This window comes from Rissa tridactyla, chromosome 7 (genome assembly GCF_028500815.1).
Source record: "Rissa tridactyla isolate bRisTri1 chromosome 7, bRisTri1.patW.cur.20221130, whole genome shotgun sequence".
NCBI lineage: Eukaryota > Metazoa > Chordata > Aves > Charadriiformes > Laridae > Rissa > Rissa tridactyla.
In genome coordinates, this window is record NC_071472.1 from 31125744 (window position 1) to 31152089 (window position 26346).

The window sequence follows — 26346 nt, forward strand, 5'->3', positions numbered from 1 at the left end:
TTGTGTCTGGTCAGTCCTCCGCTGAAACAGGGTTTCTCCCTGTCCCGCTGAGGTTGGCAAGCACCCCCACGTTGTTCCCAGCCAGTGGCTTCTGTGGGGCACAGCCACATGCCTGCTCTGCTTGGCTGCTACAGATAACGGAGATGTGAACTGTGGCCTTTTGTGTAGTATTCCCCTCTCTAATACTAGGTTGTTTTTTTTTCCCTTTGCAGAACCCATCACAGCTTTCCCAGGTGAGAACTTCTACTCTCCAGGTAAAATTGCACTCCTCTCGGTGGTTTCTTTCTGCTGGCATGGGCTTTTACATCGAAGGAGAGAGATGTGCGTGCTTGTACAAACAGCAAATGTTCTGAGCAGTGAAATGGCAAGCGTGTGCTAAACCTCCCCCGCCGCAGCAGCAGGAGGTGGCACCCTCTGACTCCTGCTAGGTGACAGGGAGCAGACAAACAGACAAGTCCCACTGTCTTGGGGCTGAGCAGCATTAGGAAACCTGCCATCACGAGGCACCCAGCCTCCTGAAGGGCAGCAGACCCAAAATGTGAAGGCTAAGGAGTAAAGGGTAGTTATCAACTGATTTAAATGAAAAACCGGTAGCCAAATAAAAGTGAAATGAGGTGGCAATGACTTATGTCAGCATGGGGGAAGGTTGTTCTCTAGTTTATGGATGCTCTGGCAATGGTGGTGTTTGAGCTGCTGGTAAATTAACGGTGGGGCCTGTCTGCTTGGAAGGGGAAGGGAGCTGGGAGGTAGAAGTGGGAGAGCAAACTGCCATAAGGAGCTTTGAAGGTGACAGTCAATAAAAGGAAAACAAGGTGAAATGATGCATTTAATAGCTTAATATTAGCCTGAAGGATAGAAACCATCATTTCTCTGATCAAACCTACAGAGTAAGAGAAAAGGTGAGGAACTTGGAAAAACTGCCTCACTCTTTGAGCAGTCAGCGGTGATGCTGTTTGTCTTGCTCTGGGGTGGGAAAAGCTATCTGCTTTTGCAGGGAAGAACAGTTTAGTCTGAGGTTTATCCCCATGTTTTGATTTTTGATTTTATTTTCCTGCCTGCCTCTTCTGGGATGCATCTGGGGGTTGTGTTGCGATAAAGAGTGAACTTTGGGCTCCCCTTAACTTTGAAAGTTGTTTTGCCAGTTCAGTCAATGCGCCCTTTGCTTTCAGTTGGACATGATGTCCGTACTCTTCCCATGCCCTACTCTGCTGGTGGGCTGTTAAATATGGCTGGGGTCTACCCTAGAAGCAGCTGCACATCTGTGTGGGGCAAGCTGTCTCTGGTGGGTATGTGCACTGGAAGCTGTGGCAGTAAAAGAAAAGTAGACACTGAGACTGAACTCACGTGCGCGACTCCATTCCTGGGGTGTGAGGCAGGCTGTGGAGCGTTACCAACAGGAGGAACACGCGCAAAGCATAACACCGTATTTTACAGTCATACCCATAGTATAATAGCTACAAACTTGGGCTTGCTTGTTTGTAGGCTGCTTATTTATCTGCTGCTCAGGCTTGTGGTGTTACTGAAAAGCTACTGCAATATTCTCAGCTGACAGTTAAAGCCTCACAACCCTTCCGTACTTAAACCATCTCTATATTCTTCTGGACCTGGTCTGGTACCTATTTTGCAAACAGCATCCTTGTCTTTTGGGGGTTGTAACATGCATGTCATATTCAGTTTGAACGTCACATTGAGTCTATCCCAAAGTCCTCCTAACTCATGTTGTTTGTTTTGCCCTTCACCCCATGCCCTGCTGCCTGTATGCCTCCATTTCCCTGTCATATTCCCCAGGGCACGCTGGCTGGGTAGGGACAGTGTTTGCTGTGCCCAGCACAGTGAGGTCCCTGAGCACCACAGGCAGATGCTGTTGCAGGCACACCTCCCCTTCACACAGGAGCGCTCCACCTCGCGCCAGTGGGCGCCTGCCCATTGCCAGCTCCTTGGAGGACATCCTAGCACCGCTCACAACAGGGGAACAACTGCAGCAAAAGATTGAAGAGGTTTCCCTGGCTGACAGGCCATCCCATAGATGGGGCAGAGGGATGGAGTGACCAGGTGTCATGGTTTAGCCCCAGCCGGCAACAAAGAAACACATGGCCATTCGCTCACTCCCCCAGCCCCACAGCAGGATGGGGGACAACTGGAAGAAAAGGCAAAACTCATGGCTTGAGATAAAGGCAGTTTAACAGAACAACAAAAGAAAGGGGAAAAGAACAACAATAATACTGATAAAGGAATATATGAAACACAATTAATATACAACTGCTCACTGACTGGAACCCAGAAAACCCAGCCCGCGCCCAAGAAGCGATTCTTGGCCCTCCCCACCCCAGCCAGCTCCCCCAGCTAGATACTGAGTGTGGTGTCACATCATGGCATCAAATACCCCTTTGGCTAGTTTGGGTCAGCCGTCCAGGCTGTGTCCTGTCCCAGCTCCTGGTGAAAATTAACCCTATTCCCACTGGAATCAGGACACCAGAGAAGGAACAAAATGCACAGGGAAAACATGGAGAAGTGAAGATGAAGACTGGAGAAAGCAATATAGCAATTAAAATGAGGGGAAGACGGAGATGCCCAACAGGAGAGGGCAAAAAGAGGGGAAGAAGTCCCTGGCTGAAGGAAAAAAGGGACCTCAAGTGAAAAGACTGTGCAGGAAGTATTGAGATGTTCTGTAGCCCCCACGCCTGCAATTACATCATGAGCTGAAAAAGTCAGGTGCCATTAAAAATAATAGCAAATCCTTTCTCTCCTGGCTTGGAAGCAAAGCTGAAAATATGCACCTTACAGGTTCCAGGATCACAAGGCAAATAATAAGAAGAGAATTGTGTGGGTGGAATATCTTTCAGCTAGTGGGTCGGGATCTTACAAGACCAGTCAAGTGTGCTTAAACTGTGCTGCATTTGAGAGTTGATGCGTCTCACCCATAAAGAAAAGGTATAACAAATGGCTGGAAGCAAGGAGTTAGATAAATACCAGGCTAAAAATAAGAGACATATTCCAAAGAGTGTGGAGACAAACTGCGGGGAGAATTTTCCTTTCTAACTGGTGGATTCTCCCACACTAGGTATCCTGAAATCAAGACAGGGATATCTTCCTGGAGAAATGACAGGTAGCAATTAAGGGGTTGAGGCTGACACCTGTTTTGTGGCATTCAGATTAGATGAGCGTAATGCTCGCTTTCATCTGTGCCATCTACGAAAAGTCCAGCTGTGTTCCTTGTCCACAGCAGTTAATGTCAGTGATTTTAGAGAGGAATATGAGCTGTGACATGGCAGTGGCAGAGCAAAGCAGGCAGCCCTCTAGGAGGCTCTCTGGAAAGGGTTTTCTCCGTTTTTTCCCCAGATGACTTTTGTTCTTGCTTATTTTGGGTTTTGATTTCTGCTGCATGGCTCTAAAACTGGTCCCTGTAAGACTCAAGGGGGCTGTACCTGTCCAGGTGGGAGGTGTGAGCCCAGCAGCACAGCCACGTGAAATCATCCACCCTGTAGTGATTAAATTGGGTTTCAACTGACCTGTGCCCCAAGATGTGCATAAACACAGCACCCACAGACTTGACAGGAACATCAGGAGGCATTTCTTTGTTAAGATGAGAACTTTAGTGAATAAATAAGGAAGGGCAAGTGTGTGTGTGTGTGTGTGTGTGGTGGAAGGCAAAGGGGAGTGGAAAAATTAAGTTAAGAAGATGGATTTTTTTCTTCCATCTCCCTGAGCAGAGAACTTTTCCACTGATATAAGAGAATACTTCCAGAGAGCAGGAGAGCCAGTAAAAACAGAACAGATAACATCAGCACTGTGTGCCGAGTGGACAGGCAGCTATATTTAGTGGCTGACAGTGTGAGGAAGAACAATCATTAATGTTGGGAATTGGCTTCGTTAGGGCTTAGAGACAACTGAGTGTGATTCCTTAATGACTTCAGTTGCTAAATGAACTCTCCAGATTTCTGCTATCTCCCCAGGAGGGCCATAAGGTGTGGAAATGGGGGCCAAGGAGGGGGTCTGCACCACCCCTCACATTTGCAGCCGTGGCTGCTGCATGGGGACATCTGGAGCAGGTCAGAGCCAAGCAGAGGCATCTGAACTCGCAGATGCCTCGAGATTCCCCAGGGATCCTTCCCACAAGCAGGATCATCTGAGGTGCATCACGCTGTCTCCCTCCACCCCCATGCAGGCAGAGGGCAGGGGTGCGTGAAGAAGGGGCAGCGGCTGCAGGCTGGGCACCATGGCACGGGCTTCTCTATGGCCAGACCCACCCTTTGTACTCCCAGCCCTGCACTGGGCAATGTACGGACATTGGGAAGCCACGGAAACTTTTCCCCCCCTCTGTTTTTCAGAAGGGAGCGCCCCCACAGGCTTAGGAGCCATCAGCATCCCTGACACCTGCCCCTCGTCTCCCTACCCAGTTTCCACCAGCCTGGCCCAGTGCATATCAGTGGTGTGAGAGGCTGTTTGCCTGTAAATCTCTCGCTGGAGCAAGGCGCTATGTAAGCACAGACTGTCACCAAGCATAAACACGAGTGGCCTCTGCATAGCAAGCAGCCCCGTGGTCTTCCTGGGGGTTGGCCCTGCGCCCTGGTGCTGTCAGGCACAGGCGAGGTGATGGTGATCCATTGGGGATGGTGGTGGGATGCGTATGGGCCTGGGACGGCTCGGCTGGCTGGATCTGCAGTGGGAGACAGCGGCAGGTTATCAGTGAAGCTCAGGGTAGCGTTGAACATGCTTGCGCCAGTGAGGGGCTGGTGGCAGCCCCCATGGGCTGTCCCCCATGCAGCTGGCTGAGGGGCAGCAGCTTCTCAGGGAGGTGCAGGGATGTGCTGCTTTTGTTCCCCAGCACCATGGTGGCTGGTGGAGATGGAGGTGGTCGGAGAGCTGCCTGCTCCCTGCCTTCACCACCCCACAGCCCAGCCCACACTTCCACAGGCACTTTTGGTGGGCAGGAGGGACAGGGCCACCCCCATTGCTGGTGGCAACAGGCAGCTGGGGTAAGACAGGGTGATGGCGGCGTATCTGGCAGGTAGGCTTCTCCTGAGACATCCGAATTTCTTGCCTACAATGACGAATATGTGGGTGGTTCTCAGCCTCCTGCTCTGTAAAAGCAGGATTTGTCTTGCCTGTGTGTTTTTTTTTCTTGGTTTTGAGGGGTTTTTTTGTTGTAGCTATGCATCTGGGTGCAGCGTTCATTCTTATTTTCACTCCCTGTGCCTGGGTTTTGGGGGATGGGGAGGAAAGCCTTGTGACTGGCAAAGAAACCATCCTTTTGCCTCATTGCCTGTGCCACCAGCAGCAGAAAAGCCGTCTCCATCCCAAACGTGCCAGCCGATGGCTCTGCTGGCAGGGCAGTGCTTGGGGGGGAGGGCAGAGGCCATGCTGTGAGACGCCCTTGCTGCTAGCAAAGCTGGGTGCATCCTGCACTGTTTTGATTTTCTCCCCTTGGCGTCCTCTGAGCCTGCTCAGCAACCAAAACAGGAGTTTGGTTAGCGCAGAGCTCAACAATATGCTGACACCAAGCTGTAGGAGCCCCCAAAATTCTGTGTGCCGGCACCTAGCCAGGGGGCTGCCCCCAGCCCGTGGGCCAGGGGCAAGACGAGAGGGCGAGCAGAGTAGGGGGTTAACGTGTCCAGCAGCAGAGCAAACCCTTTGGAGAGTTTCCCTGGGGACTTTGTTCCCCTTGAAGTAGCCAGTAAATAAATGTGGTGCAAAAGTGTATCTCTCCCCAGTTATTAACAGTGTGCCTTCGCAAGCTGGGGAGGTGGGAGCAGCCTGTGCAGGAGGAATAATAGCACAGAGCTGCTCTGGGGCTGTGGGCGTGAGCACAGACACTGGCGCTCCTCTCTTCGGTGCCTGCCGCAGGCACGGGTGCCTGCATGATTCTGCGGACCAGCGGTGAGGTCCTATGCGCCTCTGGCCACCAGATGTGGGCTGAGCTGTCCCAGGATGACCTGGGAAGCAGGAGCAACTCCTTGCAGCCATGCCCTGCCTCCCAGCGTGCTGCAGCTGCAAGAGTAGGAAGGGTTAAGCAGGGCTGGGCTGAGCCTGGGCGCTGCCTGCCCTTGAATTCAAGGGAGGCAGGTGCTCTTCCAGCCCTCCCTAGGTGTGTTTGCTTCATCGGCATGAATTCATAGTCCTGGCTTGCTTAAGCTGCGGAGAGCATGAGTTTCTTATGTGAGTGTTGGGTTGAATTTCACAGCCTGTCCTGTGTAAATAACCATAACCATCCTTTCTCACTTTAATAAGGAAATCTGTAAGTCTGCAAAGGGGGCACCTAGTGAGACCAGATCTGTGTGCAGAGCACTTTCAGACAGAGTTGGTCTTCTCTGCCTTTTCCGTAAGAACAACAAATGTTTCTCCCTGTAATTTCTTTCCCAGTCTCCTGTGGTAACTTCCTTGGCCATCTGAAATTATGCTCTTCCTCCAATTAGGAACGCGATGTGTTTTGTCACTGCTTGACTACATCTGCCATGTGGAGACAAAACCAGGCGGCTGATCTGGAGAAGGCCAAAAAAAAGAAGGGGAAAAAACATTTGTTGATGCCAGAAATAACAGTAATAATAGTGTGCATATGGAATTTGTATTGCGATCCAGGCAGCCTGATTAATTAAAAGGGAAGAAAAAAGGCACTTGAATATACAGGCTCAGCAAACACAAGGCTGTGCTCCCTCCCCCTAGGAGCACACCCCGTAACTGGAGGTGGCCCCGGGACCTCGTGTTACTCCGTGCTGTACTCTTGAAAGCATGTGTGTTTCTTTTTGTGCGTCTGCATGCCTCCCACCTAGCAACCCTGTTCTGTGTCTCCTCCCCAGGGGCAACCCTCCTGCCAGGGACCGAGCCCACAGTGGACACGGTGTCAGTGCAGCCCATCCCAGCCTACTGGTATTACGTTATTGCCGCCGGAGGTGCTGTTGTGGTGCTGGTCTCCGTCGCGCTGGCCCTTGTGCTCCACTATCACCGGTTCCGCTATGCGGCCAAGAAGAGCGATCACTCCATCACCTACAAAACCTCCCACTATGCCAACGGGGCCCCCGTGGCCGTGGAGCCCACCCTAACCATAAAACTAGAGCAAGACCCCAGCTCACGCTGCTGAGAGCCGAACAGGAACGAGAGAGCAAACAAAACACAAAACAGACAGACAGAAACTAAGACTTCAAATACGTTGCCTCAGTTTTGCACTTTTTTCCTTACCTAGCATACGTGTGAACTCTTAGACATCTCCGTCCCTTCTCCGACCCCCCAGCCCTCCCCGAATCTTTTACAAACTCTAAACTAATGCTGCATCTTGGATCGCCAGAAGAGACACACCGCCCCTTCACTTCAGAAGTGAACGCTCCCTTTCGATTACTTTTCGAGGACTCTTGGGGTGTCGGGTGGGGTTTTTTTTGTTTTGTTGTGTTTGTTTGTTTGGGGAGTATTTTTTTGTTGGTAGGTTTGTTTGGGTTTTTTTCTCCTCCCGGTAGGCAACCTGCAAGGAAACTTGAGGGCGAGCCTGGAAGCGTGTGTGTGCAGCTCGTGCGCGTGGTGTGCTGAATCTGTGTATGCAAGTGCATGGGAGCGCGTGCATCTGACTGACTGAATGTATATTTAGAAACAGCCCCTTTTTAATTTGCTTGTTGTTGCTTCTACTTGCACAGGGAATGCTTTTTTTTTTTTTTTTTTAATTTTCCCCCTTCCTGCCTCCCCTCTGGAAGGTCTGGGACACATTTGTGGTAAATACCCTGATTTGTTTACTTGGGGAAAACAGCGATGCTTTTTTGTTGCCTTATCTAGCTTTGGCTGGGTTTCTTGTTTGATAGCGTTAATGTCTCGGGTGCAAAATGAGAAGAGGAGGCCAGGCTGGACAGTAGGAATGTCCACCTCAGATGGCTAGAAGAATCCAGAGAGGTTCATAGACGTCCAAAAAGTAAGATCTCTCCATCTTATTCTTTCTGCAGCCAACATGACAACACAGCCATTGTTTGGAAGGGGAGGGGGGAGACCCTCCTCTTTCCGCACCCGCAAGTGAATCTATTTAAAGTTGCCTTATATCAGAGAAGCTCATAATGAATGTTTTGTTTGTATCTGTTAAAGCTGGCCTTAGGGTAACACATAGACTTCAGCAGGTCTAAGGTGGATGCTAAATACTGTAGTTTCTTGAGAATTGAAGGGTTATTTATTTTGTAAGTATCCTCCCTCTAGGTGCTGATGGTTTTGCTTTTACACGGGGAAGGGGGAGAGGGCTCCTCCTTGTCTTTCTGCTAGAAATGTTCAAGGGACAAGTATAACTCCCCTTTCTGGGTTTTGAGTTTGGTTTTTTTCTCTGCCCAATTCATAGCTGCTGAATCATAAAAATTGCCAGTTGACGTTTTAGAATGTCAATTAGTTTTGCGTTTGCTAATGTTCTGCTTCTTAAAGCGTCAGTAACATTTAGCAAGCAAAGCCTAGCAGGCGCGTCTGGGGGGCCCAGCTCTTGCTGCTGCTTTAACCGGGGAGGCGAGATGGAGCCTCCAACACGCCTCCGACTGTTGAATGGCCCAGCGTATTGTAGTGGAAATGCCTTATATAAATTACTGAATGATGACATGCAAAAGTGGTTTGAATCGTTAACTCTAATCTGTTTGCAGGCAAAAAAAGTACCTCCAGTGAGCAAGGTTCTCCATCTTGTTTGTGTTCATTTGTGATGAGTGATCAGATTCCCTGCCCCCTCCTAAACTTGCTAGTGCTCCCCACCCCTCCTTTGTCCATGAATATTGCATAAATGAATCGAGGCGAGCAGCCCTGTTAAATTCCCTGCAGTCTTGAGCTACCTTTTGGTCTGGGGAAAAAGTGGAAATGCAAATGGTGCTTGCATGCGTGGTGTTGGCTCCTATGGCAGAGGAGCCCTCTCCCCAGGGGATCTCTGTTGATGGGGGTGTCACTCTGCCCTCCCTCCTTGCCTTTACTCATGCAGCCTGTTTCAGCTCTTCATGCTGTTTACTCAATAGATTTCAGCAGGACCCCTCAGCTGCAGCAGCCAGTGTCTAAAACGCACAGGGAGTGCAGAAAAAGCCAGGGTGACTTGGCATGGCGAAGACATTAAGGGTGGTGGGTGCTCAGAGCAGCATTCCCCCCGAGGCCTGGCTCCCACAAGCTTTTTCAGAGCGGCAGGGATGTGCCTGTCCCAGCAGAGGTGTAAAGGACCCCAGGAGAGCTCCTGCCACCTTGCAGGAGAGGGGCTTCCAGGGCCGGGGTGCTTTCTCTATGAGCCTCCTTGTTACGCAGCATTTGGTGTTGCGGTGCGTATGGTTTGTAATGTGGAATCCCACACACACCCCACACCCCCCAGCCAGCTGCAAATTAGAACAGATGCGAGATATTGGCATGCGCTTGCTGCATTTTCAGATCAGCCCAAGCCATGTCAGCAGATGATACCATCACGTTTCCAAAGTCAGTTCAATCTCCCTAGGTCAGACGATCCCCTCGCTTCGACCAAGTTCACTCCCATGGACTTTAGCAAGTGCGCATCGGTGTGTCAGAGAGGAGAATGTGGCACCCTGTCTTTCAAACCAAAATCACCAAAGACAAAACAGGTCACTTCAAGATTTTTATTCCCAGTTCTCCCCCGCTCCTCGAGCCCTGACATCCCCAACATTGCCCAGTTGCCTGTGTGTGAAAAATATCTTGTGGAAATTTGAAACTCTTTGAAGATGTATTGTGTGGAATGTAATAAAATGATGATTATTTTTATACAAATATGTGGGGTTTTTCTTCCTTCTTTCTTTGCTAACAAGAACACTCAGTTGAAGCAAAGTGGTGTGTTCAGAATTCCATGTTTCCTTTCGGAGCATCAGGGCTCTATCCTTTAGGAAAGTGAAGTCCCCGTTCCTGCTGCAGACCTGGGGCTAAGCCCCAGCTCCCAGCAGCCCAGCTGGTGCGCGCACCCAGCCTCGCTGCACTCGGGATCACGCCATTAATAGCAGCTTTTAGATCCATTACATTTGTACTGGTCTTTAGTGGGAGTTTTGGGCGGCTGGACTGACACTTAAGATTGTTTGGGGATTTCGCTAATATTGCTTAAGTGCTAAATTGCTCGATGTGATTATGCAGAATTTCTCCAGCCGGGGCCCCTGGAGACAGGACATCCGACTTACCAGGGCCCCGGGGGCCGGCTTGGCTGCCAGCTCAGCTGAGCCATGCACTCCTTCCCTGAGCACACCGAAAACTGGGTAAGCCATTACCAAAATTAATAATGAAAAAGGCAATGCATTCCTCTTCTGTAAAATCCTTGCTTGGCCTCTGCGTGTCGGGCTGTGGAGGAGAGGTGCCGCAGCACCGAGGGTTTGGAGAGGTGTGCATGCCCTGCCTTCCCTCCACCCGAGTTCTCCCAGCTTGTTACAGGGACCTCTGCTACAGCATTTGTCCTTCCCACCTTCTTCAGGTGCACCTTTTGCCCCTTTAGAGGAGCCAGCAGCATCACATTTCACGTGAAATTTATTTTGCTGCCAGTTTGAGAGGTTTTTCTTTCCCTCCTGCATTTATTTTCCTTCTATCGTACTCTTTACCCTGGCATACAGCTCAGCTTTGCAATGAAACTTCCTGGCTTTACTAGGAATTCAGGCCATCAACAAAAAAATAATTCAAATGTGATCCCTCACTTTGGCTGTTCAAACACGAGCAAAGCTGTGGACCCATGCCACTTTTTTTTTTTTTGCTCCAATTGTACAGCAAAGCCCATACACTTGTAATTTGCATTTTGTACACTTCAGTGACTGTCCAAGCAATATTCAAAACAAATATGCACATGCGAAAAACAGGGAGGGAGAGACTGGCTGATGGCTTCCCAACGAGGAAGAAAAAAATTCTGTTAAGTAAACAGACGAAAAGGGAGGAATCGTTCAGGATTTAATTATTCCGTATGTACACCGCAGCCAGATTGACCAGAGAGTTGGGTGCTGCTCAGTCTGTAGCACATCATAGTGAAGAAAGCAGCTAAAATTAGCACTCTTTGTTTAAAAAAGTAAATACAACTCAGTGTGATTTTGATGCAACCCTCTTTGCAGGTAACCTCAGGCGTATAAGAGCCTGCTTTAAAAAAAAAGGTGGCAGTAGGGGCTCCATATTTCAGCAAGTGGCATTAAGGGTGGAAGCCTGGTGTCTCCTGTGCGCCGCAGGGAGGGTCCCAACATGGCTCCCCTGGTTGTATGTGGGATCACGGTGTCTTTTTATCTCCACGGTTGCTGCAGGGAACGTGGGGCTGCTCTCCCCGGGACTGTAAGGGTGAGGCTGGATTTTTCCTGGGCAGGGAGGGGTTCCAATGCCTCTGCTGGGAATGCAAGGGAATGAGGTAGAAACCGGATTGTGTGCAGGGCTGTGTTGGGATTTTTGACCTTCTAGGAAACCTGTGAAAACCTGCTGACTCCACGAGGGCTGCCCCAGCTTACCCCGTGTCAGGGCAGCAGAATTTGGTGCGCAGACACCAGGCAAGGGCCCCAAGGCGAGCTCGGACAGCCTCTTGGCTTTCTGCCACAGCTCCTCCATCAGTGGCTTTGGCGGCTCTTAGCAGCGATTGCAGGCGCAACTGCCAGTTTGAGGAATAGTGTCGTTAGCCATTGCTGCTGTAAAAACAAACAGCAACAACGGGGAGGGCGATAAACATATCAGGATGCCGCAGAGCTGCCGGCTTCTCCCCCAGCTCCGAGCCCTTGCGCTGCTCATGTGCCGAGGAGCTGCTCGTTTTGGGACTGGTGAGCTCCGGCAGAGAGCACTGAACCCCAATGGTGGCTTCTTGCCTGGGTAGTCCAGTGCTAAGAGCAAGGGAGAGGAAAACCATGCTATATGATGCCACTGTAATGCTGTACATATGCACGCCGCCGCCACCCTTTCCCTGGCCTTTTGTCAGTGACGACAAGAAGTGCAAAAAGCAGGACGCGCCGGGGAAAGCGTCGGGCTGCAACAGGGGACATGGCTGCTGCAGGGAGGGTCTGGCAGGGGCCCCCGTTTTGGGCAGCCGCCTTGGCCACCTGCCGTGCGTGCGGCGAGGGCAGGGTGCCACGCGTGACAGGGCAGCGCCGGGGCTGGAAATAGCTGCCTGCTTGCCTTTGCCTCCACACCGAGCGCCCAGCCCGACTGCACGCCGCCTGAGCGCTTTTGGTGGGGGGGGTCCTCACCTGCCCAGCCACACTTCCCCTGCGAACGGGAAGCCCAAGATGCTGCTCGGTGTCCCCCGGTTTGAAGATGGTGCCGCAGTCGGTGTGCACCGTCACCAGGGCAGTCCCAAGGCAATCTGAGGATAAGGTCTGGGTGTTCCCGCGCTGTGGAGGGCTGCCAGGCCAGGGGAGAGGCTGCTTGTTTGCTTTCTTTTAATGCTCAGCTGTAGCCAAAGCACTGTTTTAATTTGAAATTTGGCAGGAATTTAAGCCTTTTGTAAACTAAAATCATTCTCTGTTTCTGGAGGAGCTGGGAAGAGAGAAGTGAGGCAGATTTTCGGCTGGAAATAGAGCAGTGGGGGCTCAGAGGGAGTGTTTCTGCCTGGTGCCTGTGCTGCTTCTTTGGGAAGCGCTTTCCCATTCACCGGGGGCGGGAGGTGTTGCCCCCCAGCCCCCGGGGCTCCCAGCCAGAGGAGCAGCTCCGCCGCCACCGCTGCCAAATGGAGCGGTGTCAAGGCGAGGCCACGGCGGCTGCTCTGCTATGTCAAAACAAAATGATGTGTGTTGGAGTCACGCTATTGCTGCGGAGAGAAAAGGGCTGGGAATGAGCAAAGGGAGAAAAGCGGGGATTAGAGCGGCGCTGGAGCTCTGCCTCTCTCTGACAAGGCTGGGGAGTGGTAATTTCTGACCCCCTTTTCCTGGGCTTAGCTGGATTTAATGTTTCAGACCCTCGTGGGTGCTGTTGGGCAGTAGAGCAGCTGTTGCACCTCTGACACTCCCCTTGCTGGGCGGGATAGCACTGACCGAGATGGATGCTGTAGCAGCAGGAGAGAGGGGTGAGCACGTAGGAGGGCGCTTGCTGTTTTCGGGGATGTGAGCAGCACATGGTTGTTTCCTGCTGTGGAAAGGGCCAGAGGACAGACAGCTACTCCTCTTTTGTACAAGGAGGCACAGCTGCGGATGTTCTTGGGGGGTGAAAGATGTTGGTAGCAGAGCCCACAAGCCACCACCACCTGCTACATCCCTGGTCAGCCCCAGAGCCCGCAGACCCCTGTGGGGAGCACTGGGATGGCAAGAGTGCATCCCAGGCGCCCTCCAGGCCAGGCTGCCCCGTGCCAGAGAGGCTGCAGGTAGGCAACAAAAAGGTCTGGAAATTGCTGCAAGTTTGATTTATCATTTGGGAAAGGCACCTCTTGCCGAGAGGCTCATTTTGCTCACCTACAATGAGCCCGAGAGCTGCCACGGCCACCATCGGCAAATGCCTGTGTGTAGAGATGCGTGGTGATAGAGCTCTGCCCTGGATTGGAGGAGGCAGCGAGCGCTCGGTGCCCAGGCTTAAGCCAGACAAAGTCAATCTAGAAAGAAATAGCAGTTTTATTCTCAGTGGTGGTCATTTGCCTTGGAGGAATGTGTCTTTAGGCTCCAGCAATTGGGACTGGGTTTCATCTCCAAAGCAATGGCTCTTGTCTTGGTGCAAAGGCCTCTGCCTGCGGCAGTGGGCACTGCTGGTGAGCCCATGCAGGCAGGCTGGCGCTGAGCACGCGTGGTGCCGGGAATTACATGCCGGTCCTTATGATGCAGTGACGGCGGCTTCGCAGAGGTGAACTGCCTTGGGCAGGTTTGGAGAGCTTTCCTGCAGGAAGCACGTGTATGTCTGTGGTAGGCCACTGGAGAACCTTGTCTGCTCTTATGTCCCCCCCATCCCCCCTGGCAAAGCGTATTGAGCACGTGTCACACAACCCCCTTCCAGTAACCCTCTCCCTGCCCCAATCCCTCCCACCCCTGCTACTATTTTACAACAGATATACATTAAAGCTCCTTAATCTCTGGAAATACTAATTCTCTCCTGCTCTCCCTCCATGTGAGTTCATACCAACATGGTACTTAAGTCGCTCCTTGTCTTTGATTAGAATCTCATCTTCCTTTTTCAGGTCCCACAAATTAGCCTTTTAGCTGGCAGTGCTCTCAGATCCAACAGATAATAGCCCTTTCTCGGCATCCGGCTGTTCCAACAGCATCACTAACATCATCTTTTGGGCACGACCGGCTAGGTACTCACAGCCATCGTTCAGCATACACGCTTTAAAAAGGGCCTTTCACTCAGGAGAAAGCGTTCCTCCTGTTTAAACACAGTTCCCCCTAACTTTCTTGTCTACCCTTCTCCAGTATACATTTTCGCCTTTTAAAATGCAAAGTAAATTGTGCCTGAAAGCTGCCCTTCAAGGAAGCAGCTCTCCACATCACAGGGCGATGCATCTTTTCCCCATTCTGCCCAGCAGCTTGCAGGGCTTTTCTGGGGGCTGCTTTCCAAGGGGATCACTTTGCATGGCCTGCTCCGCTTGTGACAATATTGCTGAGATTTGTCACAAAGGAGCCTAATTGATGACAAATAGCAGGCTAGTCTCTGTGACGGGAAATCATCTCCACTAGGAACTGAACTGAGACCACCAGCTCCAATTCCCACAGACAGCCACACAGCCAGAGCTGATTTTGTTAATGACTTGAGAAACCCCAGTATGGAAAAAGAAACGTTGAGCTGATTTTTTTTCCAAAGGCAGCGTAAAGCCCTGCATGACAAAATACAATCTGATAGCAATGAAATGGCGTGTGGGGAACAGAAGAATGAGGGCCTACCACAGGCCTGAGGAGGAAGGAGAATGGGTGAGGAGGACGATATCATTTAAGCAGGACTCGGAGTCATATTAGCATGGGGAACTGAGAAAACTGCTAGCAGAGTAAATAGATTTTGGGCTGGGCTTTTTGTATAAATGTTCTCTCTTTTCAAGTTTTCCCAGCGCTCCTTCCTTTCAGGCTGGAAGAACTGGTGTTCTTCTGAAAGTGTTGATTAACCGATACTTTGTTTTTTCTGGCTTTTCCCTCAAGGCCACCCTGGGAAATAAAAAAGCACCAAATTGCTAGCTTATTCTCACACAAAATTTAGAGGAGCTACAACACGGAAAGGCAAAAGACTTCCAACAGCCTTTCCCCACATATGGGCTCCTTGGGCAGACCATGGTCCAATTTCGACCTTTGCTCATATTCGAGCAACCTATGGTTCCTGTAGGGTGGTGTGGGTGACATGGATGGCAAATTTCACTGCTTGTCTTCTGGCGGAGGACTAGGAAAGCAGACAACTCCGCGTGTGAACTGCTTTGCAAGTTATTTTTCCACATGTTCGGCTCTAAATGTTTGCAAGAGCCCCTCAGGCAGTTCTCCCAGCCCTAAGATGTTGCCATCTGGGCCTGTCAGTTCTGGAAGTGTTGAGAAATCATGTGAACTCGCTGTTAAAGTGGGGATTTACAGAAGATGGTGCGCACCTATGTTTCTTCAACAAGCTACCAGCAGCCTCAAGTCAGCTTAATTACGTGGCTCACTAGACGCAGATCATCGTCAGGAGGGGCAAGTTGTTGGGGTTTGTGTGTTTCTGTTGCCACGTTTGCTGAAAATTCAAAGAAATCCTTTAATCCTTTGAGCGCTGAGGTCAAAAGACAATTCTGCCCAAAGAATGCGTATTTGGGAAGGTATCGTTAGTACCAGCATGGAGGATCTCTGCAGTCAGGTGGCGTTGGGACAGCGTAGCGTTGGGCAGAGTCCCCTGCTCTGGATGCGAAACCTGAAGTGTCCCTGGCGGGGATTGCCTGATGCCATTGCCTGTGATACCAAAAAATTGGATTTGACAATTCAGGAGGCCTTTTCAAGTCCTAAATCTCCGTGCAAATATGCACAAATATTCTTTTATAAGGTTTTGAATAATTTCTTTGCTTTTCATGGCTTTTTGAGCACAAGTTACATTCTTTGGTTTTGGTTGTTTGTAAGTAACCTTTTTAAACTCTTCTTGCTGTTTTTGCACAAGACGCGCAGTAGCCTTAGTTTTCAACCACAGCTGTTTCAAGGGTGAGACTTCTACCACTTTCTAGTAGTCCCTGATTTTCTGCATTCCTGATCATTTCAAGGTGCCTTCTCAGTTGAGCACCCCGTTACAGACAGCTTTGGAATATCTAAGCAGATGGAAATGAAAGGGCATTTTCTTTTGAAAAACTGAAAAAGAGCCATGGTAACTCTATGTAGAGATAATGCTAGGAAGGCTGCAGAGGAAAATAACTTACTTCTGCTCAGATTACAGCATGTGCATTTGGTTACTGGTGCTTGATCTGTGCTGAACAATAAAAAGAAATGTCACCACTAAAAGGAATTTGGATCAGAGAAATGTTAACATAAATGCCTAGATATGGACACCCATTTGCCGCTCTCCCCATTTCAACCAGCTTTTGCATTAAAACATATAATGATGATACATGACTTCCTCAAATTACTATGAATTCATCTGAAACCCAAAGAGAAACTGGGTCATTGAAGCTCTGTGTCCGGTAAGATGTATGGGAAAAGATGAAAAGTAGAGTGTGCTAAATGGCTCTAGCATTAGTGGCAAGTAATGATAGTCAGTAAGATCCTGTTCAAAGTTGTAACGATAATACCCGTGAGTATGTTAATAGTGAATTATGGCCATTATGCAGGCACCAATGACAATATTTTAATGCTATTCAAGTTATCTGGTTTCTTTGCTTTTCGCTCGCTCTCTTTTCTTCTTAAAAGCTGGTCATTTGGTGGTCATGAAATGTGATGTAGTGGGAAGATCCTGTTCTCTCGAGTGTGCAAGAGTATTCATTGAGTTAGGCCAAAGGAAGAAGACGATGACTTCCTCCTTCCATGAGGAAGAGCCTTGCCGTAGTTTAACTATTTCTTTCTTCTGGCCAGTCTCGTAATCCAGCAACTAGTGGCAATAAAGCTCCTTGAAAGGCCCCTTTAAACAAACAGTGCTTCCCATTTTGTTTTTCTAGTGAACTTCCCAAGAATGGAGGATGACTTTCCGATCTCTGAGCAAGACTTCGAAGACAACGATGATCCAGGTTGGTACTGAAATGCCACATGGGCAATTTATCTGGGGGAGCTTGTGTTTCGGTATCAGATGCTACAATCACTCACGAACCTCAGCTTTAATGGGAGTTCCGAGTTAGAACATGCTTGAAAACTGAGCTGCTCAAGTGGTGCCTTAGTGCCTGGACAAAGATATTAGTTTTCTTTTCTTGTTTTCCTCTTTAAACAGCCAGCAAGCTTGCAAAGTCAATATATTGTATTTGTGTTAGGACAAGTGGAACTGATCTTTCAAGCATTAATTGCTGCTTGCGTGGCATTTTGACTTGTAAATGGAGAAAATTAAGTCTGGGAGCCGTGACAGATTGTTTCCATAGTTTTGAACCTAGTGGCACCTGAAGGGCCAGAGTTTCAGTGGGTGTAAAGCGCTAGCATGCTGTTTACATCGCCTGAGATGTAAAAGTTAATTAGGGTGACTAACTTTCTTGGTAGTTTGGTGCTTTGCATGACTTCTAGACCTGGGTTAGCAAACCCTGCTGAGATATACCCATGGAGGAGCTTATACTCTTGTAAGGCCATCACAACTCCAAGTGAGAAATGCATAAAGGTTGGGGAAAAGCAAAGTGATCCCTGGATAATAAGTGCCCATTCCACTGCAGATTACTTTGGATCGGATAGGAACGACACACTGTTCTCTACTAACTCTCCAGGAACCCCGAAGCTGGACAAAGAAAAAAGCTGGCTCTACACCCTGGATCCCATCCTGGTGACCATCATAGCAATGAGCTCCCTTGGCGTCCTCCTCGGGGCCATCTGTGCCGGTCTGCTACTCTACTGCACGTGCTCGTACGCTGGGCTGTCCTCACGGAGCTCCACCACGCTGGAGAACTACAACTTCGAGCTGTACGATGGCATCAAGCACAAGGTCAAGATGAACCACCAGAAGTGCTGTTCGGAGGCCTGACGGGTGCCCTGGGGATCACCCTTGGCATTGTGCCCAGTGAGGTGGGCTGGCGGGGTTTACTTTTTTTGCTGTTTTCTATGGGAACTGAATGCCATAACAGGGAACGAGGGGCGCGGGAGGAGCGAGGGGAGGCGCTGCTCCTGCCGCCAGGTCCCGCCGGCGGATCGCACTCCGCCGGGACCGAGCAGGCGTTCCCGCAAACCAGACTGTGCTGGGCAAGGGGGGACTGAGACCCTTGTTTGTTGGTTCATCTTCATTTTCTGCTGATGTGAGTGGCTGGGACGTGATGAGGGAGACTGGTTTACCTTTTGGATGTGAGAAACTAAATGCTGACCTTAATTTCCCACCTCCTTTCTCTGGGGAGTTGCTGAGAAGTCTGAGGGATTTCTTTAGCCACCCTGTCTTTGGAAATAACACACACAGACCCTGTCCATTTTAGACCCCGTCCAGATACCGCTTTGGCTGTAGGGAGTTGTGCACTTCACACTAAGTCCAGGAAGCTGCAGTTTCCAGTCCTGAAAATGGAAGCATGTTGTTACCTTCAACTTTCCTTCTCCGGGTAGGAGGGAAAGGTGGGATACTGGGTTTAGTGTCGATGGTAACAGCAGCGCTTTCTGAAGTCATTAAGAAATAAAATAGAAAGGAAACCCTATGTGTAGAAGCGCCTCTTTGAGAGAAGCTGAAGAGCCTTAAAGTGATTTGTGAATAAGAGCCATTTATTAAATCCAGATCTTGGATTGCAACAGCTGAGGCCTCCATCAGGAAGGCCTTTCTTTGAATCTCCCACCCCTCTTGATCCTGCCCTTTTTCTTTTTTTTTTTTTTTTTTTTTTTGCTATAATGAGAAAATTGCAGCAAACAAAAGATAGAGCCAGTCAGCTCCTGGCACTCGGGCGACAGCTTTGGGAAGGGGGCCTCTCCGAAGTGCCAGGGAGGGAAAATGAACAGGGAAGGAGACTGGAGGGGTGCCTGCAGCCCCGGGAGCCCGGCCGTGACACCCACTGGCCCCCTTCGCCTTGGCGGTGCTCCCCTTCTCCTTGGAGCTGGTGGGCATGAGCTGGCGCCGTCAGCGCCGATGGACCAAATGGCTGCCGTCGCATCCCCTTCGGAGCAAAGCTGCGCTGCCCCTGATCAGTAGCAAAAACCCGAAGTTTTATTTATGAGCTGTGTTTTGTTTTACTTTGAACAAGTGCCTTAGAAGTATTTTTCCTCCATCTGATGATCAGTGCTGTGTCAAACAAGTGAGGCCTTCATCCTTCCCCCGGCAAAACACTCTTCTTCACCGCTCTCTACCGGGGAGAGCCCGGCTGAAGAAGTCTGGTCCTTCTACTTTCAAGTGGTCTGGCTACATTGTCTGGCAGCTGATACCTCTCCACTTACCACTGTGCGTGGGAGAGGAATGTTATGAAAACAATTTAATGGAGAAAAAAAGAGTTCAAGTGCTGGGCCCCAAACCAATGCCTTCATTTCCAATTCAGTACAGACAGATCGCCCCTATCAGCTTGCACACATACAAGTGAGAAACCTTTCCAGCATGTTGGGTTTGCTTTTCCAGGAGCTCTTTGGAAATACCTGACATATCCTGATTTCACATTTTGCCTAGCAAATAGTTTGGGTTGGGGATGGATTTTTTTTTGCTCGCTAACCGCGGAGTGCTGAAGGTGTGATGTGCTGCGAAGCTCAGTTTGCGCAGCCCCTGCAAACACATCCTGCAGGAGGGAGGCCAGGTGTTCGCGGAGATGAGCAACATCTGGAGAGGAGATGAGCACGGACAGTGCCACAGCTGCTCCTCGCTGCGGTGGGAATAGGAACATTTGTGTAGTATTTCACGAAAAGCTCCAACAGACAGTAAGTTTCTTTTTTAAAAAAAAAAAAAAAAAAAGACTTCTCCACTGTAAGAAAGACACATGTGTTACCAGGGAAGCAGATACCAGCAGCTGTGTCATCAAAACATCCACGGTTCGTACACGCACACGCAGAGATGCGTGCACACAAAGGCCTTCATTTTTTTTTCATTCACACTGTGCGTCCCACAGAAACGGCAGTAAACGTATCTCAGATTCTCCTTTCAAATCACCTTATTTCTTTTAGCATTCTTGGTGGACAAATTCCACAGGGGTGTTATTTAACTGTGTAAAAGAAACAGAGGCAGCAAGAGGAAATGTACCAGACCATTTCAAAGCTGGATTGCTGCTGCTCGATGATTCTATCCCCTTTAAACCACAGGTGAGGGGAAGGATGAATGGAAAAGGACCGTACAGTAGAAAAGTCGACTTAGGCGAACAATAGGTGAAAATATATAATTAAAAAGGTGATGTTATGGTGTCTAGTAGGCGTACAGAGAGAAGAGTTCGTATATACATATATTCAGAAATTGTGTGTTTGCACACGCACGTGAATTCTCTGTATGTATCGTGTATGTGACTTATTCCGTGGGACTGACTCGTGTTACTATATCTCTTGATCTGGGGCAGGAGAGTACTGCTGATCTTGGCACTAACTTGGCACGGGCCCAGTGAAGCGTCCGCCCCTGCGTGTCCCGCTCGCCCCTTCCAGATGGGGCAGGGCCTGCACGGCTGCGCTTGCCGGGCAGGAGCAAGGCCAATAATGCTGCAAAGCCGATACCTCACTTACCTCTGCTGGGTGCTTTACTGTTCTTCTACAGAAAACTGTGTTTGATTGTAACTTCAACAGGGAAAAAGAAAAAACAAAAAAAAGTAGTCAGTGCATTCAATTCATTACATCCTCCTCTGCGAATAGATTAGATTTGACGATCGCAATTCCCTCTGTGAAATTCAGAAAAGAGAAAAGAAAAAAAAAAAAGAAATCAGTATTAATGCCTTTGCTGAAATGGGCTCTTGCCTCCACACCCTTCCCGTGGCGAGGATGTGTCGCTAACGGGCGGGCGGGAGTGCTGGGTGATTTCATTTTGTGGGAAGGTGCCGGGGGTGAGCATGGGAATTAAACCATTAAGAAATTATATGCAGAAATGGAACTTCTCCAAGGTTTGCAGTTCAAGGTATTTGACCATTCACTGGCTGAGCCAGGACTTATGGACTTAAAGAGCTTTTACTGTGATTCTTCAGTGTAAAAAAACAAACAAACAAAAAAAAACAAAAAAAAAATCAAACTGTGTTTATATGATTTGTATAAAAACCTTTTAAAATTACTATTTAATAAACATTATGGTAGAGATTATGTTTCAGTGGCTTTTTATTTATGAAAGAGCAACAACAAGAAAACTGAACTGAGAGGATTATGGGCAGCCAGAAACCTCCAGGGAAACCGAGGCACGGCTGGAGGTGTGCAGGGCTGTGCCCACCGCCCTCCCTTGCTACAGGCCACCCATCCCCCTGGGGAGGTCACCCCAGGCTGCCTGTCACCCCGCGGTGACGTAGGGCTGTAATGCAGACCCTGTGCACACACGCATCCTTCCGCTCGGACACGGCCTCTCCTCCCGGAGCCAGGGACGGCTGGAGGCTGCTCTGGCCCAGGAACAGCAGCCGAGCACAAACCCAGAAGTGGACACGGGTCCCTTCCTGCCGCTCTGCGCTGCTGCCGAGCGCTGTCAGCCATCCTGGAGAGGAGTGCAGTTCTCGGCTAAGAAAAACATCATTTAGGACGAAAAAAGCTCAGAAAGGTGTACTCAAGGCTTTGAAGTGCAACCACATAGCATGGTAACAGCCGGCCAGGGATGGGATGAGGGTTGGGGGCACACCATGGAGACACCTCGGCTGCAGGCAGTGCTGGGGGTGACTCAGAGCGCGGTGGCACAGGCACCATGCAGGGAGCTGCCTGCGCCCTCTCTGCCTCCTTCCAGCCAGCTTCGGGGGCACGCAGGGGGACAGACTGTCCCAGCTCGGCCACCTCGCCAGGGAGCAGGTGCTGGGAGCAAGCATGCCCCTGCCCCGGTCCCATGGCCCCGTGATGGTGACCGGGACGGCATGGTCCTCTGCGATTTGGCTTCAGCCCCACCTTGGTTGTCACCAGAGGTGTCCGGCAGCAGGGACTCCTGACAAATCCCAAAGCCAAGCCTGGCCCACACGCGTGTCTTCTCCACCTTCTCTCCACTCTGTCCCACCACCCTGATGGTGGCCCTGGCCCAGGGGAGCCTCGTGTCTTGCAGGAGTCCCAGGACCCTGCCACTCGCCCTGCACCGGCCGGCCAGGAGCCTGCGGCGGGGGCTGCAGGGAGCTGGCTGGAGAAGCAGTGGGGCTGAACCTCAGTGTGGAAACTCTTGTTTATTTATGGGTGACAAACAAGACAATCTGACAAACACGAGCCAATCCATCAAGCCCTGGGCACCTCCAGAGCAAATGAAATTTTGCTGCTGTCTCCTTACCTCCAACATGGTGGCCCCCTCCCAAAGCGTGCGTGTGTTAAGAGGGTCTTTAAGCGATGAAGGGCAGCTGGCAGCTTAGATGAAGATGACAGTGTAGCTGGAACCTTGACAGCTCTTACCTCACCCAGGAATAAAGAACTGATGTGCAGATTGATACCTGGGGGAGAGGCTGTCAGCGAGCAGGACGGAGACGGCAGATAAGCGACTCAATCAGTGTCAGACCTGTCCTGCCGTAACACCGCCGGTAAATCACTGCGGTTAAAGAGGCGCCTCCGCTAAAGCAAGGAGCAGAAAGCAGGTAATAGAAAAACGGGCGGCGAAGCAGCTGTGTGCACTGGCTGGGTTAAAAGCCTGATAGCTGGGCTGCAGCTGCCGCCTGGGCATGAAGGGGAGGCAGGCGCCCACTTCAGGAGACTGAAATCTTTAGGGCTCTTTTTAGCACAAGCTGTGATTGCATTTGGGTGGGCTGGTCTGTGGCTGGCAGCATGGGGTGGGACCCGGGGGGGCCCGTTTCCCTGCTGCATTTGCCATGCACACACTGGGTACCCACCACCAGCGGAGGCTGGAGCGTGGGGGGGGCCACGGGGCTGTTCCATGTGGCACAAGAGCAATCAGTGGCTGAGCGGGCTAATGAAATCGATCTCACCATTCTCAGGCTGCTTCAAGATGGTGATCCAGCCGCTCCAGCACGTCCTCGAGAGCTGATTGCAATCGTGCTCGCACCCTTGCTGTCTCTCTCGCCCCTTCTTCTTTGAAATATTCTTTTGCTTTCTGGTTTAATGGGAAAATCTTTTCAAATAATGACTTGCTCTCTGGACAGCTGGGGGCTTGGCAGTGAGGGGGAGCCATGGGCTGAGCTAATGAGTGGATTCGTAATTAATTAATTGCAGGCAGGTGCAAGTGGAGCCTCCCGTCGCCTCTCTCTCCGTCTCTCTCTGAAGAGCTCCTCCGTCTCCTGGAGCCTGGCGCTATCCTCAACCGTCCAAGGGGATTGAGCGAAACCTAGTGCCGGCTTTGCCGTGGGCAGTGACTTTGGCAGGCAGGATGGAGGGTGGTGCTCACATCCCCTCCCCACGGGACCCTGCCCATTGCAGCACCTTGCCTTCACATCTCCACATCTGCCAGGTTCCATATGCTCAGACCATGAAGACTGGCACCTATAAAGGCACCTTCTCCCCGCTGGGCAGCTCCTGCTGCCCCTCCTCGGGGGGAAGTTCGATTGTTGTTTACTGTAGCTTTGCTGAATTAGTTCACACCTTCCAACTCTACAGCCCAGATGCACCAAAACCCCATCTGGACATAAGAGGCGGTGGTGAACCCCCAGGCGTGGACTCCTGTGAGCTGAGTACTGGGGACCCCGCTGCAGCCAGTGCCACTGCTTGCTGCATCCAAGCTGTGACCTTTCAGCCTTATTTTGGCTGCTCCGGTGGGTGCTCAGCAGAGCCCTGTGGCTGTAAACATGGAGGGGACCCCAAGTTTTGTTCTGTACATGTCCATAGCAAAATTTGCATTGCATTCTGTATTATCTTATTGTCTGTATTGTCACTCGCACTGGTCAGGTAGCATAACGCTTTCCTATCCTAGCCTGTTACACACAGCGACCCGTTTAACGCAACAAACTCACCATGACGAAAGCAGTTTAATAGGAAAATAACTAATCCATAATGTGTTGAGAGGGAATGACTCCTCTCTAGGCTCCTGTATCATAACTCAGTTGCACCACTAATATCCGAAATGGAAAGCGCTGAATTAAACACTCGGCAGCTCTACCCCCGCCTTGGCCCGGGTGCCAAAAATCAAGGGAAGAAATACAGTGCGGCTTCCTTGTGTTGCTGCGGTGGGTGGAGGGCTGCGGGATGAGCCAGCGTGGGCTGGTGGCTGAGGACTGTTTGCTGCAAAAGACTTTGCTAACATTTCCTTGGTTAAATGTTTACAAATGCAGAGGAAATAGCTGCCCCAGATGTTGCTGATAATTTCCTATCAGGTCCCTCCTGGCACGGTGCAGGGCTGCTTTGTCACCCTTCGGATGAGCTGCCAATCTCATGCTTAATAACGGAGCTGACTGACTTCTTTACAAATGCCATCAAAATTTCTGGCACTGTTTTTGCTCTCCTGGTCTCTCGGGTTTATACCGAGAGTAACTCTGCCCTGGCTTCAAGCCCAGCTTTCTTTGTGGCCCTCGAAGCACGCTCCCAACCGGAGTGGCCTTCAGCCGAGGCACAGGGCAGCTCTTCTCTTGCCCCACCACCTCCCCCATGGGCTGTGTGGGACAACGCAGAGGTGGCCCTGGGCTGTGCTGCCCCTTGGGAAGAGCTTCCCAGAGCTGTCCTTCTCCAGAGCCATCCTGCTCCACTGCACTGGCACAGGGGGGAAGCTCTTCCAGCAGCATTCAGGGACAGCCGTTGCCAAATGAATTTCAACCTCATATTTTAAGAAGACATTCAATGTGCTTACCAGAGCTGGGGAGCCCTTTACACCGCAGCAATAATCCAGCGCTCGGCCATGAAATCCTCAGCACAGTGTCACATCCATCCCTTTCAGCAGAGAAGTTTTATTAACTTAGGGTGTGAAAAGTTTTGGAGAGCAAAAAGTCTCTCCCTTCGAGAGAAATAAGGATGATTTAAGCAGTCTGGGTGTATTTGAGATGGAGAGCGAGTCCCCCAGCTGACACATCAGAGGGAAAAACTGTAAGCCGAGGCTGCATTTATTAAAGACGGAAGCTGGGGCTGGGTAAAGCCAACCTTTTTAAGCACTCCACGAGAGCATTTTAATAAAAAGCACAACAAGCCCACAACAAATCACGGCTTGGAAGCAAGAAAAAAAAAAGTCAATTCCTGTCAAGTTTTGAAGAATCGTCTGAGCTTAAGGAAAAGCGAATTCCTGCTACACTCCCCTCCCCTGCCCTCCACTCCTGTGCACGGAGCAAAGCCACCCCAAATGCTGCCTGTGACATGCCGCAAATCACACCGGGGTGCGGGGGGGGGGGTCCCGCCAGCCCAGCCCCGGGAAGGCCCACAGAAGGATTGAAGCTTAAAGAAAATGAAATTTATAGTCAGAGCATTAAAATATTAAAGGGCCTTAAAGAACAGCCATGAATCTGATCTGGGGTGGGAGGGGGAAGGCAAGTCTGTCATCAGGCAGAGACAAACGGCTGCAGGACTTGACAACTCATATAAATCTGGCAGAGGAGAAGAAATAAAGCCCAATCAGACCCAAAAAGAAAAAAAAAAAAGGTGATGAAAAGATTTTAGGGCATAAAGAGTGAAAAGGAGAGGGAAAGCTAAAGAAGATAAGGAGTTGAAAGCAGAGGATCGATTATAAAAATAGCAGCAGAAGTACAGATGGAGGCAGAGAAGAGAAATTATAAAAAATGGCCAGAAGTTCCCTGGTGGCACAGGTATTTTTGTCAGTCCTGCCCGAGACCCCTTGTTTTTCTTTTCTTGCACAGCAGGAATTCCGTGGGTGGCCTTCAACAACTCAGAGCCTGGGTGGACAGAAGGAGGAGCAGCCCCTGCCATGCAGAGCACCAGCTTCAAACCGCCCGGCGAGGAGGGGTGAGCCCCATACCGTCCCAGTGTCCTCAGCCGCGCTGGAGCACAACGCCTCCCTTTCCAGAGGCCGACCAGCAATCGCCGCGCAAATCCACACATCCTGCTCCCCGTGAGCAGCAGAACCCGCTCCTGAACCAGGGCTCGGCTCCCCCGGGAGTTCCCCAAGAGCTGTGGCCAGTTGCACAACATGGTCAGGCTGCAGATGCTCTGTGGTGCAAGAAGTCAGTGGGATGGACCAGCCCAACCCCACACGCCTTTCGCCCCACGTCACTGGGGACCCTTCCCATGGGGTGTCCCCCGGTGGCAGCCCTGTCCCGCTGAGCCCGGGACGGCTGGGGATCGGCCCCGCAGCGCCGCGGGGGCTGCTGCCATGCGATGCTGGGGAGAGGCTGCAAATCCAGCCGGGAGCCACAGCCAGGACCCGCCGCAAGCTGGGAAACAGGGTGCAGGGAGGGCTGGATTTATGAAACGCTGTCTGTAAGCCAGCCCTCCCTCCGAAACACTAAACAAAAAAAAACATTCAGATACA

The 26346-nt window shown here is 50.7% G+C and overlaps 1 protein-coding gene across 10 annotated transcripts in view; it reads left to right on the top strand.

The window, feature by feature from the left end:
* The window catches only part of NRP2 (neuropilin 2), a 100695-nt gene extending 79598 nt beyond the window's left edge, over window positions 1–21097 (top strand). For 2 of the 10 annotated variants that reach the window (XM_054208723.1, XM_054208724.1), the window contains 2 exons: window positions 213–233; window positions 6795–9696. In XM_054208723.1, coding sequence (XP_054064698.1) covers window positions 213–233; window positions 6795–7075 — 302 coding nt within the window. In that variant the 3' untranslated portion in view covers window positions 7076–9696. Of the gene's footprint in view, window positions 1–212; window positions 255–6794; window positions 9697–16927; window positions 16997–17620 lie in introns of those variants that run through there. The other 8 variants (XM_054208715.1, XM_054208719.1, XM_054208716.1 and 5 more) reach the window with 8 other exon arrangements.
* Window positions 21098–26346: the final 5249 nt, after the last annotated feature.